This window comes from Balaenoptera acutorostrata, chromosome 15, assembly GCF_949987535.1.
Source record: "Balaenoptera acutorostrata chromosome 15, mBalAcu1.1, whole genome shotgun sequence".
In the NCBI taxonomy this organism is placed as follows: Eukaryota; Metazoa; Chordata; class Mammalia; order Artiodactyla; family Balaenopteridae; genus Balaenoptera; species Balaenoptera acutorostrata.
In genome coordinates this window covers 42,862,167-42,877,423 of record NC_080078.1, presented here as the reverse complement: position 1 = coordinate 42,877,423, position 15,257 = coordinate 42,862,167, and the positions used below count along the sequence as shown (strand labels likewise).

Here is a 15,257-nt window from a genome sequence, read left to right as displayed (position 1 = left end):
ACGGTGGTCATTCTCTGTGAAAATTTATCTTTCAGCTAGATGAGCTATTAAAGTGGCCTTCCAAAACATTTGTTTAAAGAGAAAGAGAGAGAGAGAAAATATGAGAATGTGAGTGTAAGATTTATATTACATAAAGGAACAATAACTCTGAATTACTTTGAATCACTCTCTCAGTTTAAACTTGAGGTTTAAAATTGTAAGAGAACTAGTGAGAGGTGTTCGGATAGGGACACACCTGCTCAGTTAAAATTTTCCGTTAACACAAGTTAATAACAAGCCTGGAGGACTCCTGCTACGTAGATCTGCCTGCTGAGGCCGCGAGGGAAAGAGAAACGCGTGCACAAGTACCCAGGAGGTGGGGGAAGATCGTGCTCAGCAAACATTGTTATCACAGCTCCAAACTAGAGCCGATCCGAAAGTCCACCAGCGGCAGAGTGGATGCATCCTGATGTGCACACAGCGTGGGATATTACATGTGATTCTCTTCCCGTTCTCCATCCTGCAGCCCTGCCCAGCCAGGCCCGGGGTCCTTCCCAGCATTGCGGGTACTAGTCATCCATCCTGGGGCAACAGACTCACGGGCCTCACTCTTCTGTGTGTAAATTGGGGCTCACCACAGGCCCAGTACCCAGGCAAAAAAATTATCTAGATTTACTCCGTTCTTTGAATAAAGCTGCGTAACGGCTCTTTATTTTATGTAGGAGCTATTGTTTTGTATCCAGTGGTTACAGAGTCACACACGACTTAGGGGAAAAAATCAGTTTCAGCGAGGTTCAAACCAAGACTGTCTGGTGGGTCAAGACAACCGTTAGTGAAGGCCGAAAAAACAAGTCTGTGGGAGAAACACTGACTGCGGACCTACTATATGCCAGGACCTGGCCTGCGTAAGTGTGACAGGGCCCCCATCCTCCAGGAATCAGACAGGTAAACTAAGCATTAATATTTGCACATAAGTTTCTAGCAGCCACAATAGAAGCACCTCCAGAACCCAGAGGGGTGCCAGTGTGGGACCAGTTAATTCTGCGTGATGAGAGCTGGAAGGGAAGGCATCTGTTAGAAAAGTCTTCATGGAAGAAGCGAAGCTGACGCGGAGACCTGCAGGGTGGTCCCTGTCCGTCCGTGAATGAGGACCGCGGCCACCACCTTGTCCCCAGGTGGTGTTTACTGGGCGTCCTCGGGGGAGAGAAGTGACGAAGACTGTCTGCCCCCTGTCTTCGTGGGGAATGCAAACATCAAATGAATACATAACGCGTCGTCAGGAAGTGATGAATACCAAGGGAAAACCCAAAGCAGGGATGCTGGAGGACACAGAGGTGGAATGACACGATGTCTTGAATTTGCTTTAAAACTGAAAGTGGAAAACTTTTAAACAAATTTTAAATATTGAAATGAAAAAAGTGAAAAGGCGATAAATGAGGCAAGAGTGGTAACATCTTGAGTCTAGGCATTGGGTGCATGGATATAATATTCTGTCTACTTTTACGTTTAGAGATTTTCTTAACAGGAAAATAGAGGAAGGTAAAGGCAGCAGGTAAGAGGGCAGTGATGGAGGCTGGGTGGTGTCAAACGTAATCACAGGACCCTGTGGCGAGGGGGAGCTTGTCAGCGGAGATGCCTTCTGGACCCCGAGTGGAGATGGCAAACAGGTAGTCGGATCTACAGATCTGGACTCAGGAAGGAAGCCAGGGCTACCGAGAGGTGTTGAGGGGTTGGCGACATGTAGGAGGCATTTAAACCCTTGGGTCTGGACATCCCGGACGAGTTGAGTGTAGATCTCGGAGGGAAGAGGGCCGAGAACCGCACTCAGCACCCTGGAGTCTACATCCTGAGGAAGCGAAGGGTTCCAGCAAGGAGACTGTCAGGTCCCCTCGGGAACCAAGAAAGGTGTCCAAGCGATGGAAGGGCTCCCAGGTGCATGGGAGCTGTCAGCTGCATCCCCTGCCGTGGGGGGTCAGGTGAGACCAGGCCTGGATGGGAACTGGTGGGTCTTGTGTTGTGGAGGTCACGTAACGAGAAGCTGTGTTCTCACTGACCGACTTTGAAAAACCTGAACATTTTGGTGTTAGTAGTCTCAAATCTTTGTATTTAAAAAACGAAGTAAAACAGTCAACAGTAAACTTCACCCCTGATGCCATTGCCCCAGCAGGGCTGCCTCAAAATCATGAAAAAGTAAAACATGTTGTTGCTTATCTAACGTTTATAACCAGAAGGAAAATGTGTGTCTCACTTCCCTTTGCCGTGTGCAGGCCCCTCGTTTGGAAGCCCTCACCATTCTTGGGTCTCTGGTCTGCTTTCCCAACACCTACCGCGAGATCCCTCTGTGGCAGCCGGTGCCCGAAGTTACTGAAGTCACCAGGGGAACGGAAGATGTCAAGGTACGTGATGCAATGACCGAATCTCAGGTTAGCATCTTCTATAAATTTATTTATTTATTTATTTATTTTTTATTTTTGACTGTGTTGGGTCTTCGCTGCTGTGCATGGGCTTCCTCTAGTTGAGGCGAGCGGGGGCTACTCTTCGTTGTGGTGCGCGGGCTTCTCATTGCGATGGCTTCTCTTGTTGCGGAGCCCAGGCTCTAGGCGCGCAGGCTTCTGTAGCTGTGGCTCACGGGCTTAGCTGCTCCGCAGCATGTGGGATCTTCCCGGGCCAGGGATCGAACCCATGTCCCCTGCATTGGCAGGCAGATTCTTAACCACTGTGCCAGCAGGGAAGCCCTGGTTAGCATCTTCTAACTCGAGCTGTGTGGTTCTCTCTTCCATTATTATGCATTGAGCTGCTTATCCCTGAAAGTTTTGCTATATCGTTTAGATGTTATCAGTTTTTTTAGAAGGCTGGTTTTGGGGGGATTAAATGAACTAGATGGAGAGCGATGGTTAGGTTCCTTGGGTGTTTTTTATTAGATCTGTTTATCATGCCTACGGATCATGATTATGTAATGAATCATTCTTTGTAATAATTTTATTAGTTTAACTCTGCTGCATTAGTGCATCAAATGAATTTATAAGAAATGATTGAAATAAGCTAAACATTCTATCCCATTGTTGGCCTGATTAAATACTACTACTATTTGAGGTTCTAAATTAATCCTTGGAGAATAAAATTAAACAGTCTCTCCTCAGCTGACTTTGGGGCAAAGAAAAATGCTTTTCAAATCAATCAATCAATTTATCTATCTATAGTACACAAGTACAACATGTAATTCAGTGTACGATGTATAATCCAGTTAAAGTAAAAGAAAACCGAGATTTTTCCTATGATGAAGAGTCATTTGCTCTGCTTGGTTTTTATTGTATACACAGAAACGCTCTTCCCTAGGCAAGCTCAAAGCCCTGGGAGCCCCCGGCTGAGACCACCTTGCTGCTCCCCTGAGCCCCTTGTGTCCTTCCCCCAGTCCTTCAGTGGCCCCTCACTGCCTAGAATGAGGACAGAACATGTGGGAAATCAACTACTAAACAAGGTTTTTATTTTACTTCATTTTGTGTTTTTAGCACTACCTCATAAGTATTTTACTGAAGAATGCCACAGAGGAACCAAATGAGTGTGCAAGGTAAATACTAAATAAAAGGTAAACTAGTTTAGAATTTTAAGATACACATTCACGTGTAATCGGTTAATGTTAAAAATACTTATTCTTTCACATTACTCTTACACTAAAAAGTACAGTAAGAATTACGTGGGGAAAATGCTTTATTAATTTTTTAAAAGGTGCCATTATTAAGTGAAAAGCACAAAGTGTAGATGATTGTGTGTAGCATATGCTACCTGTTGTGTAAGAAAAAGCAAGATTGTGAATACATAGGTGTATTCCCTGATATTTTTAACAAGGAAGAAAATGGAAGGATAAACCAAAACTTATAAAAATGATGTACTTATAGGATAGTGATTCTCAATCGGCGGTGATTTTGTACCCCAGGAAACATTCAGCAATGTCTGGAAACATTTTGGTTGCTTCCACCAGGCATCTGAGGTTGCTGGCAGTCTGTGGCCAAGACGGGAGGTTTTCTGGGGCATGTACAGAGTGAAAAGTTCCTACCTGTTCTCCCCAGGTGAAGCCTGGAGCGGGGAGCACTGGTGGAGGGCACACCAGTTTCTGATCCTCCACCTCCAAGCTTGTAAGGTCACCAGAAGCCCAGCTCCACCCCTTGCTCATGTCCTGCTCCCTCCGGGCCGGTTCCAAGAGAACAGCTGGCACTTGCACTGTCTTGTTAGCTCTCCGACAATTTTCAAGGGTTTTTTCTTTTGTATTTTGTCTAACTTCTTCACTTATCTTCAGTGGATGGTTTAGTCACAATTTTCTAGTCTGCCATTACCAGAAGCTGTAAGTTCATGATCAGTTTGATAATATTAAGTAACCTTGCATTTGGGGATAAACCCAACTTGGTTTATACAGCACTGGATCTGATTTGACTAACATTTTGTTCAGGAAAGTTGCATTTATATTCATGGCCTTTAATTTTCTCTTCCCATCCTGTCCATCTCAGGTTTGATTACAAGGTTATATAGTCTCACAAAATGAGCGAGGTGCTGTTTCATTCTGTTTAGTCAGCAAGAGTTTTTGTAAAATTGGAGTTGATAGTCTTGTGTATTTATTTAATAGACCTTGATAGTAAAACTATCAAGGTATTTTCTTTATAAGAAGGTTCACCACGGACTCATTTTCTTCAATGATTTTAAGAAAAAGGTTTTTTTTGACAGTTTAGATAAAATAAAATTTTCTAAAAACTTGTCCATTCCAAGTTTTGAAATATTGTGGCATCCACGGTGTTTCCATTATCCCTTTGCTATCTTTTATCTCTTTCACTTCTATAGCTATAAGCACTTTTTAATCTCTGACACTTTTTGTGTGTTCTCTGATTTTTCTCACTAGTCTTACCAAATATCTGTCAATTTTATTGGTCTTTTCAAAGAAGAGACTTTTGTCTTTGTTCAACCTCTCTATTCTATATTTGTTTTTAATTTCCTACTCTCTGCTCTTTTTTTAATGTTCATTCTACTTTCTTTACATTCTATAATTCTTTTTCTCACTTTTGAAGTTGTATACTTAGTATATTAATTCTCAGCCTTTCTTTTATACAAATATAAAGTTAAGTCCATATGTTTATTTCTAGGTGCTACTTTGTCTGAGTTCTTTAAGTTTTGAAATGTAATATTTTTGCATTACAAAGTTTTTCCAATTTCCATTATGATTCCTTCATTGAGTCATGATTTATTGAGCAATATATTTCTTAATTTCCAAAAATATGGTTATTTCTATTTATCTTTATGCTGCTGATGTCTTAGTTAATTGCATTGTGGATCAAAAATGTTGTTGGTCTTTGGAATTGTTGAGATTTGCTTTATGGTCCAATATGTAGTCAGTTTTTGCAAATGTCCCATATATGCTTGAAAGAATGTATATACTGTTCTTCAGTTGTTGGGTGTAGTGTTCTAGATGTGTCCATTAGATTAATTTTTTTAATCATGTGTTTCAAATATTACATATTCTTTCTATTTTTTTCATCATCTAGATCATTTACTGAGAAAGATATGTTAAAAATCTCCCAATTTTATGGTGCATTTATATATATTTCTCTTTGTATTTCTGTCAATTTTTGTTTTATATATTTTGAAGCTATGTTATTAGCTGCACAGAAGTATAAAATTATCCTATCTCTGTAGTTAATCAAATCTTTTATATTTATGTAGTGATCTCTTTATCTTTAAGGGTGATTTTTTTATCTTAAAGACCAGTTGTCTGATATTGATTCAGCTATATATTAAAATAATATTTTCTTTTAAATTTAACCTTTCTATATTCTTCTCTTTTCAATGTCTTTGCAAAAACTGTACATACTTGATTTTATGTGTTTATCCTGTCTGATCTTTAGCTTTTAACTGAAGCTTTAGTTCATTTACATTTACTGTAGTTACTGATATATTTGGATGTAATTCTTTCATCTTATTTTATACTTTGCTATTTGTTTTTTCAATATTTCTTTCATTTTCTCCTGTTTTTTTACCTTCATTTTTTTTTTCACTCACCTTTTCTTCCTTCCTTCCTTCCTTTTTTTTGGAGTGATTGTGTTTTTTTCACATTCCATTTATTACCTCTATTGTTTTAGAAGTCATAGACTTTCAGTTCTTTTAGAGGCTGCCTTAGAAATTTTAATATGCATACTTATCTTACTAGTTCTTAGTCTGTCTTTATCCTCCTCCTGAACGATGCCAGTTCCTTAGAACGTAATCTTCTGATTTTGCTCTTCTGTCACTGTAGCTGTTCCTCTCCTGTCTGCCTTCTCTACCTACCTCTGGGGGTTAGAGTGACTCGGGGTTTAGGGCTGGTTGTCTTCCCTCTCCATGACGTTCCTAGGTGCTCTTATTCGTTTCACCAGACTTTAACACCATCTGCTTGCTGATGATACTGAATTTATTTTCCTGGCCCCTTCTGTCAACCCCTTAAATATTCAGGCTTATATATTAAACTGCCTACTTGATATCTCAACTTGGGTGTCTTAACACATGTAAACTTAACACAACCGTAACTGAAGCCTTGAGTCTGCTGTCTGCCCCAGAGCCTAACTGTCCTCAGACATCATCTCAGTACTTGTCACCATCATCTGCCCAGACTGTCAATTCAGAAACTTGGGAAAATCCTTGATTTCTCCTTTACCTGCACCTGCTACATTCAGACCTTCAACAAGTCTTGGCAGTACCTTTTTTCCCTCTTTTCCTTTAGTGTAGAAAGCCAAATTCCTGTGGAGTTAAAAGTGGAATAGAAATATGTATAATATGGTCAGTCTTTCTTAGTTGTGTGTAAAAGGAGTTAGGCAATGAAATTAAGGTCGTATGAGTGTAGATAAGCAAGCAGACTGAAATATGATCAAGATTTCAAATAAGTGGAGGAGAATTGACAGAGAATATAGTTATAATTGTGAGTGATAGTAATTCAGAAAAATTAAGAAAAAACAAGAAGTTTTTGTTATATAAATTGGAGTGGTATGAGATGGCATGGTAGCAAACAGTATTAAGAGAGTGTATTGGAATACAGACTGAGAGTAAGGTAATACTGCCATTAGCTTAAAAAAGTGTCTTGATAGATAAAACTCATTCACAATCACAAAGGACATCCTGGGGATATAGAGAACATGAGGAGTCACTGGGAGTGTAAGAATAGGAAGATGCTAAATGGGGATGTTAAATGATGAATTTCAAAGAGAGAAAATAGCAGCAAGAGCTGTTACAAGCAAGCAAGTGTGGCTTAAAACTCAAGGCAGGTGAGAGTAGCTTAGGTTATAAAACCATTTTACAGGTCACAGTATTCTGCATAGTGCAAGGCTAATAGTTACAGAGAAATGCAGGTGTTCCTAGAAACGAGAGCTCTTTGCTCTTAACAAATTACACTTAACAAATAGGTTAATGGGTCGTAAAAAAAAAAAAAAGAATACACACACATATATACACACACATGCACTCAAAGGAAGAGCAGCTCTTAAAATGGTAACAGTATGATTTGGGGCATAATTCCGAGTGGTATAGTTTTCATGGGTCAAACAATCAGTCTGAGTTCAGCTGAGGTAAGATAAAGAGGCTTTGGGAAAGAATATAGAGTTCATGGGAATAACTATGGACTAAGATGCAAAGGTCAATTTCTAGGAATTGGGCAAGAGAAGAGAGACATGTAGACAATTCTAGACAGTCAGGAAGGTGTGGAGCTCCGTCTAATGCTGGGGCCGGAGAAACAAGAAAGGCCCAGCACACACCTTGTAACCGAGGTAAAAGCACAGCTGTTACCGAGGGAGTTTTGGTAGAAGGTGACATGGTCGCCAAAGGGGTTTTAATTAACTGGTTCTGAAGCACTTAGTCCATTCTGATCGAAAGAGGTGAGAATCCAGTGAAGTATGGTGGTTTTAAAACCTCAAAATAGCTTGATTTTAATTGCTGAATTATACTGATGGCAAAGGGACGTTCAGTGTGGAGGGATGGGCAGTGTGTCCGGTTTGACTGGCCCTGGATATGACTTCCTGCTACAGAGAACAGCATATTACATACTACAGCAAGCATCTGGTTCCAAGTAGTGGTTTGAAGCCCCTTTTTGTTCAGAAAGTGAGCAGGTTGGGGGGCAAGCATTTAAATTTCATATACATGCATTCAGGAAACATTCAGAAGAATGTGACTTTTTGATCATTGCAAAAGATAGGAAGTAGAGTGTATCAGTTCCAAAGAGAATTACCATCCAATCTTGATTTATAATTGAGAAAGGTAATTTTGAAAGGAGTATGCAACTTAAAGAATATTTTTTCTTAACACATTGTTTAAAAGAAGTAACAGTGAAACTTATTTTGAAAGTTGTATTCAGATATTCTTTACGATAAAATATAGGATTTGTCCTCTGTTTTTGGTAAGTGTTGTGTGTTTTATTGTAAGGAAAACAATTACAAACTCAATTTCCAACAATCTTGTAAGATTCATGTTTTTGATTCTTCCTCAAAAATATCCTGAAGCAATAAATTGTAATAAAAAATTAGTTTCAGCAAAAATAAGTGATAACATGTGCTGTGACAATTAACAGAAAATATACCATTTATTTCATTAAATATTTAATCACTAACCATTATGAATATTTCTATTTGTCCTGAAAACTGGTCTATTGAGGGTACCTTATCTTTTTTCTCAAGAAGACATTTTGTTAATGTATCTGTAACTTTTGTACTTTGTAAACAAGGCTTAAAATATTTTGTCATTTGAAAATACCAAGAAAATGCATCTCTTCATGAGAGTTTTCCTCCTTGTCTCCTTCTTTTTCAAAAGGTGCATTGCCATTTGCTCCCTTGGGGTCTGGATCTGTGAAGAGCTTGCACAGGGCACGAACCATCCTCAGCTGAGAGAGGCCGTCAATGTGATAGGCGTCACTTTGAAGGTATTGCCAGTTCGTCATGTGTATTTGACATTAAGCTTGTTTCCCAGGTATTCAACCCGTTTTAGTTTGACTTAGCCCCATTTCTGTTTCTCCCTACATTACAGAGAAGTTTTGATTCAGAAATCTTTTCTCTCAGAGCCACGTTGAACGTTCTGTGAGGGGTCCTGGCAAAGCCACCGATGGCTGCTTACCCCTGGTGGCTGCAGCCTGGCTTTCTGTAGCCTGAGCTTCGTGGACCAGCCCAGTGGCCCAGTGGATTCCTCTGGTTGCTGGGCAGCCCCTGGGGCAAGCAGGACGCCTGTCACCTGTGGGTTGGAGTGACAAGAAAGTGGGGTTTCATGCCCTGGCCTCCTCGGCAGGACCAAGAGAGACCAGACAGCTCCTGGGCAACAGCCTGAGTGCTTCACGTTAGTGGGGCCTTGGGCACTTTGAGGATGTCTTTCTTCCTTTGCTTTGTTAGTAAGAGGAGCTGCCATGTGCTCACCTCATGCTGGGCCAGATTTTTCTTAGTATTTCTGTAAATTTTCAAAAAGTTCTTTAATTTTTCTATAATTATGAGGAGAAACATTAAGGCAGCAGAAGAGAATGTACCTGCCGTGTCGAGCCCTTGCCCTGTCAGGGGCATCCCAGCGCAGTGCGCGGACTGAGCCATGGAATCCCGCCACCCCTGTGGACGCTGCTGCTTCCCCCATTTTAGAAATAAAAGAGAAGGCGACTAAGGGGAAGTCCAAGGAACTTGCTCCAGCTTGAATTGCTGAGAAATCAGAGGGCCAGGATCAGCCAGATTGGCCTCCCCTTAAACATCGTAAATAACAGAGGCGAACTCCTGGACAGAAGTCCTGGTCCCTGGGGCAGCCCCCCCACCTTTCAGTGCCTGTGTCGCTGTGCTGGTTGGAAGGGGGAGCACATCAGTATAAGAGAACCGAGGGCCAGAGAGGAAAGAGCAGCCTCGAGGAACCGAGGGCCAGAGAGGAAAGAGCAGCCTCGAGGAACCGAGGGCCAGAGAGGAAAGAGCAGCCTTGAGGAACCGAGGGCCAGAGAGGAAAGAGCAGCCTTGAGGACCACGGGAGACAGTGAGCAGCCACGCTGGGCAGAGGGCCTTAGGGGGCTTGGGGCTCTACCAGGGGGAGGAGGGCGCAGGGGAGAGGAGGAGGAAGGGGAAGAGAAGGAGGGAGAAGAGGGGGAGGGGGAGGGGAGGGGGAGAAGGAGGGAGAGGGGAGGAGGGGGAGAAGGGGAGGAGGAGGAGGGAAGAGGAGGGGGAGGAGGGAGGGGGAGGAGGAGGCCCGGCCCTACCTGCCCTGTCGGCAGCAGGGGGCACGAGTTCTGCCTGTGGGCTTTGCGTGGCTCGGTCTCCGGGCTCTGCTCTGCTGGAACCGTGCCCTCCAGGAGCACTTGGCGAGGTTGACATAGGTGTCCCTTTGGGCACGGGAAGGGCATGGGCAGCAAAGCTAGGGAAGCACCCGCCAGAGGATGTCGATAAAAACCAGCCTCTGGCCAGGACAGCGATGGGAACAAAGTGCTGTGCAGCCACTGGAGAAGTCCACTCGGCTACTTGTTTGTTGCGGGTGGGACCTCATGTGGGCAGCGGGGTGGGGCTCTGCTAAGCCAGAGCCAGACTTACAGACTCCGGCGTCCTCATGGGCGAGTGGCAGCATCGGCTCGGGCTCGGGCCCTGCGTTCCTGCCCTCAGCCCCACTGTCCTCCTTCCCTTGCCCATCTTAGGAGCCATGGTCGACTCTCCCTCCCTCACCACCATGGTCCTGGTCACCGGGTCCTGAACAGCCTTCGATCACTCCCGCCTGCTGCCCGGGGCCACCCCTCCCGCAGCTGGCTCCCTCGGCTCCCACCCCCACCCCGACCCCCATGGCCCGAGCCTGGACCTGCAGATCTGCCCTCCGTGCTGCTGCCAGAGAGGGACGTCCGTGAGTGGGCCCCTGCCTGCTGCACCAAGCTGCCAGTTCCTTCAGAGCAGGGACTGTGTCACCCTGTACGTCTTGTCCTCTGTGCTGCTAATTCAGTGCCTGCACATTGTTGGTACCCCGTGGGCATGTGCTGGTGAGCAAGTGGGTGATACGTTTCATCTCCACGTCCCGCAGCCCTCCACGTGTCAGGCATACCACCGCCCTCACAGCCCTTCATAGCGACTCTTCTTGACTCTTCTTGCCTTGGTGCCTGCACCCTGGGCCCTGGGCCCACTGCCTGGAAGGAAACTGGCCCCTGCCCGACCCTGCGTTCTTCCCGGCTCAGCGCAGCTCTCCCCCTCCCTTCCCCCCTGCCCCAGCCCCAGTGGCTTCTCTCTGCCATCTGCCCCCACCTCTCACGCCTCACCCCTCTCTGCCCTCTTGTCTGCCATGTCCCTCATTTCACCATTGTCACCTTGTCTGTCTCCGGCCATGATGCAAGAGCCATGCCAACCTTATGTTTCTACCACGTGACCCGACCAGCGGGATGCAGCAGAAACGCCCCCGGTGCACACTCTTACTCTTCCTCTCCCTCCACATTCCGACGTCCCCTCAGACCTCCTTGGGGCTGTGCTCGGCATTAGGAATACGACAGAGAATAAGATGCAAGAAGATAAACACACAAAAGAACAAGCAAACAAACACAGAGGATCAGCTCTGATAGCCCTTAATGCCGTCCAGAAATTACAGCAGGGGAGGAGGATGGAACGGAAGAGCTGGAGGGGGTGGGCTCCACGCCTTTGGACAGGCTTGGTGGCCTCATGGGGGAGATGACATCTTGAGCCATAATCTGAAAAATGTGGCAGCACCTGCCGAGTGCAGACCTAGGGAATGAGTGTCCCGGGCAGAGCAAGGAGCAGGTGCAAAGGCCCTGGGGCAGAAATAAGTCAGAGTGTTTGAGGAGTGGACAGAGGCCATGAGGGTCAGGGGGCGGGAGATCTGGGTGGCCGGAGGAGGCTGTGCAGAGCCCCTTGGGGCAGATGCTCTCACCCCAGGTTTCCTTGTGCCTGTCAAGAGGGGAGCAGTCAGTAACTGTTCTGTAGAAGTAAAACTGACCACCTTTCCCTTCTCATACTGTGATTTGTCACTGAGGTGTTAAATGTTGACTTCTCTCTGTTGTTTTTGTGGCCCTCTGGTCAGTTGGCATCTGCTTCCTGCAACCTGGAGCTCCTGGGGTGGAAATAGCTGAGACGCAAGTCCAGAGGTCTCCCTAGACAGGGGCACAGATTTGGTGACAAAACGTTCTGCCCTAGATGATGGAGTGTGGATGGCAGTGTGGCCCAGGGTCTGGCCAGGGAGGGAGCACCGGGAGTCCTCATCCCTCCCACACGCCCCCAGCCCCCAGTCCCTGCGAGAACTGCCCCGTTGTTGTGCCATCTCCCAAGAAACAGGGGCACCTAGAGGACCCTGAGCCCACGCCAGACGCAGAAAACAGACTCAATAATTGAATATCCCATAACTTTGAATTATGATCTCCTAGCTCCACATTTTTTATATTTCTTAGAATGTTATATGTGCAGGTTAAGTTTAGTTTCATCAGATAGAAAGGCTTTCGATCAATCCTTGTTTCTCCAAGTGTAAAATGAAGGTAACGTCTGCCTTACGGAGCTGTTAATGAAGAGTTATCAAGGCGAAAATGAGTACAATTCTTGTAAAAGGTTCAGTACACAGGGGATACTCAATAATGTACTACATTTCAGTTTCCTCCAGTTGGCAAAACTATCATTTGTGTGATCTGAATGAGGCATTTGAAGTTATGGTTTTAATTTCCAAATGATTAAATGACAACTACTTGTTTCCATAGAATGTTATGTAAATTAGTACAGCTAGTCTAGACAGAAGGCAGTTACAGGACGGTGACCGCGTACAAACTGTCTGGTGATAAGATAACGTTTTTCATATATTTAATGCAGAACCAGGGACGTAGATCCCCAAATGGAGCTGGAAAGAAATCGTTGTTGTGTTCTTCTTTAGGAATACTGCACACGTGAAGTGAGGTTATTTCGTTTGGGGTTTTGTTTCCTTTTCTAGTTTCCTAACAAAACCGTGGCCCAGGTAGCTTGTGATGTGCTTCAGTTGCTGGCTTCCTACTGGGAAAAGCTTCAGATGTTTGAAACCTCCCTGCCTCGGAAAATTGCAGAAGTAAGTCTCTTTCCCATAATGCTCAAACATCAGCGTTTCCCTTTTATTACATTGGATATTTAATTAATTCTAGATACTCAAATAATGGTTGGAGAACCAACCATTAAACTGCCGTGTGAGTCACCCATTTTCGGAGTAAATTGTGCTGCTTCTTCTCAGCTGCGATTTCAGGCACCACGTAAGAAGCCATCAGTGTTCCAGGGCAGCCTTACACTCGGGGAGTTTGAAAGGCAGACACGACCACAACAAAGAGACCTTTTGTCGATTGGGCTTCATTCATCCAGAGTAATTTGGATGGTGCCAACGAGGAGTCGGCAGCTGGTTGTGATGCCCTGTGTGTGTGTGGGCGGGGGTGGGGTATGGGGGCCTCTCCCAGACCGAAGGCCCGGACCGAGCTTTGTGCCATAGCGTGATCACCCGGCTATAGTGAGATTACGACTGTCATGCCCTCCGTGGGGTCACTGGTGGAGGGCGGGGGCAAGAGGAACAGGAAGAGCCTCCTCCACGAAAACACCCCGGACGTCAGTGGCATGTGAGGGTGCCGGCTTGCACAGGGCCAGGTACCCTCCTCGCCCTGCAGGTGTGGTTGGTGAGGCTCGGCTGTTCCTGCCAGGTTTTGTAGCTGCCCTTCTTTAAACATGCCCTGTTCTGTACACACCCAGCGCAGAGGAAGGGATATGATTTATTTTCTCTCGGCCCTAGACAAATTTCACCCGTGAGGTCGCTTTGTTCTCTCAGAGATACAGCAGAAATCACAAGCGATCTTCAACCTCAGGGGACCTAGAGTGAAACAGAACTTTGGACGATAGGCATATAAGCTGCTGCAAAATGTAAAGTTGGGTTTTAGGGCAACCGTATAATTTATCACCTAAACGGGAATACCTTTGAGGATGAAAGTGGTGCCCTTAGCCTGCAGCCGCAGGTGTGGGGAGACCTGGGGTAATTTACAAGAAAAGTAAATGGGAGCATCTTCATAATTACTTTTGCAAGTATTTGTCGCTTTCCTTGTGAGAAGTGTGGAGACGGATAATGGAGATTGTGTGACTGCAGAGAGAAATACTCCTTCCTCTGGGCCCCCGATTTCACTGCCAGCAGAGTGGAAACAGGCGTGGCCATCGCCTTCTGGTTTTCAGGTCACACAAGTCTCTGAGGTGACTCTTCGCTTGGTGTCACCTTCCTCTGGGAGTTGGCACCAGGCTGGCTTTAGTGGCAAGGCCATCCTGGGCCCCCTTTCACACGGCTTCCAGAACCGTTACTGGGGTCTGTTTGATTGGGAATTTGTCTTCTCTGCAGATCCTCGTGGCCACAATCGCTTTTCTTTTACCAAGTGCAGAATATTCCTCAGTGGAAACAGATAAGAAGGTAAGTGGTACATCAGCTAAGTCCTCCCTAGAGTTTGTTTTTGTTTTTTTTAGAGAATAGCACTTTTTTTTTTTAGAATTTTATTTATTTTTTTATACAGCAGGTTCTCACTAGTTATCCATTTTATACATATTAGTGTATATATGTCAATCCCAATCTCTAGAGTTTGTTTTTTAAAAATGTAATAAGACAGATGGCAAATACTATCACGTGCAGGGCTATCCTTTATAACATCCCCTGTCAGGACTGGCCCTAACAGCCTCTCTGCAAAACTCCTCTTTCATTCCTGTGTCCCTGGGTAATGGCTGCGATGCCGGGGAGGTTCTGCTGTTTGCTGTCGCTTGCGGCGGAGTCCGCGAGGCTGCAGCCTGAGGCTCTGGGTCTGCTTCGTCTTCCAGTTCCTCGTGTCCCTGCTGCTCTGCCTCCTGGACTGGTGCATGGCACTGCCAGCGGGTGCGCTCCTCCACCCCGTGTCCACGGCGGCCCTGGACGAGCAGCCCACGGCCCGGGCCCCCTTGCTGGATTACATCTACAGGGTGAGTCTCCCCCGGGCCCCGGGGCACGGAGCGTGGACTGCAGCATCAGAGAGTCACCAAAACAGGTTTTAGGCATTCACGTACTTACCTGTGCCCTGTTGACAAGGATTTATGGGGGTTCAACATTTTAAAAGAAATGAATGACTTAAGGAGTGACAGCAGAACAGTTACAATTGTAGAGAAGCAGTGATTACCCAGTTCACGACGTGCGCATTTTCCCCGACTGTTATCGTCAAACAACTGCAGTTTGGTCAGAATCCCCCAGTGTTCGTGGGACGTGGTCTGTATCTGCTTCATTATGAAAAGAACTGTTTCTGTTGTAGGAATATCCACAGCCTTAGTTGGGCAAGATCTGTTTAT

General features: G+C 45.2%; 1 protein-coding gene across 2 annotated transcripts in view; it reads left to right on the top strand.

The window, feature by feature from the left end:
• RALGAPA2 (Ral GTPase activating protein catalytic subunit alpha 2) overlaps positions 1–15,257 on the top strand; it is a 289,245-nt gene that overhangs the window by 150,340 nt on the left and 123,648 nt on the right. For both annotated transcript variants that reach the window (XM_057528489.1, XM_057528490.1), the window contains exons 25-30: positions 2,247–2,375; positions 3,489–3,547; positions 8,788–8,896; positions 12,889–12,999; positions 14,293–14,361; positions 14,760–14,897. In XM_057528489.1, coding sequence (XP_057384472.1) covers positions 2,247–2,375; positions 3,489–3,547; positions 8,788–8,896; positions 12,889–12,999; positions 14,293–14,361; positions 14,760–14,897 — 615 coding nt within the window. The remainder of the gene's footprint in view (positions 1–2,246; positions 2,376–3,488; positions 3,548–8,787; positions 8,897–12,888; positions 13,000–14,292; positions 14,362–14,759; positions 14,898–15,257) is intronic.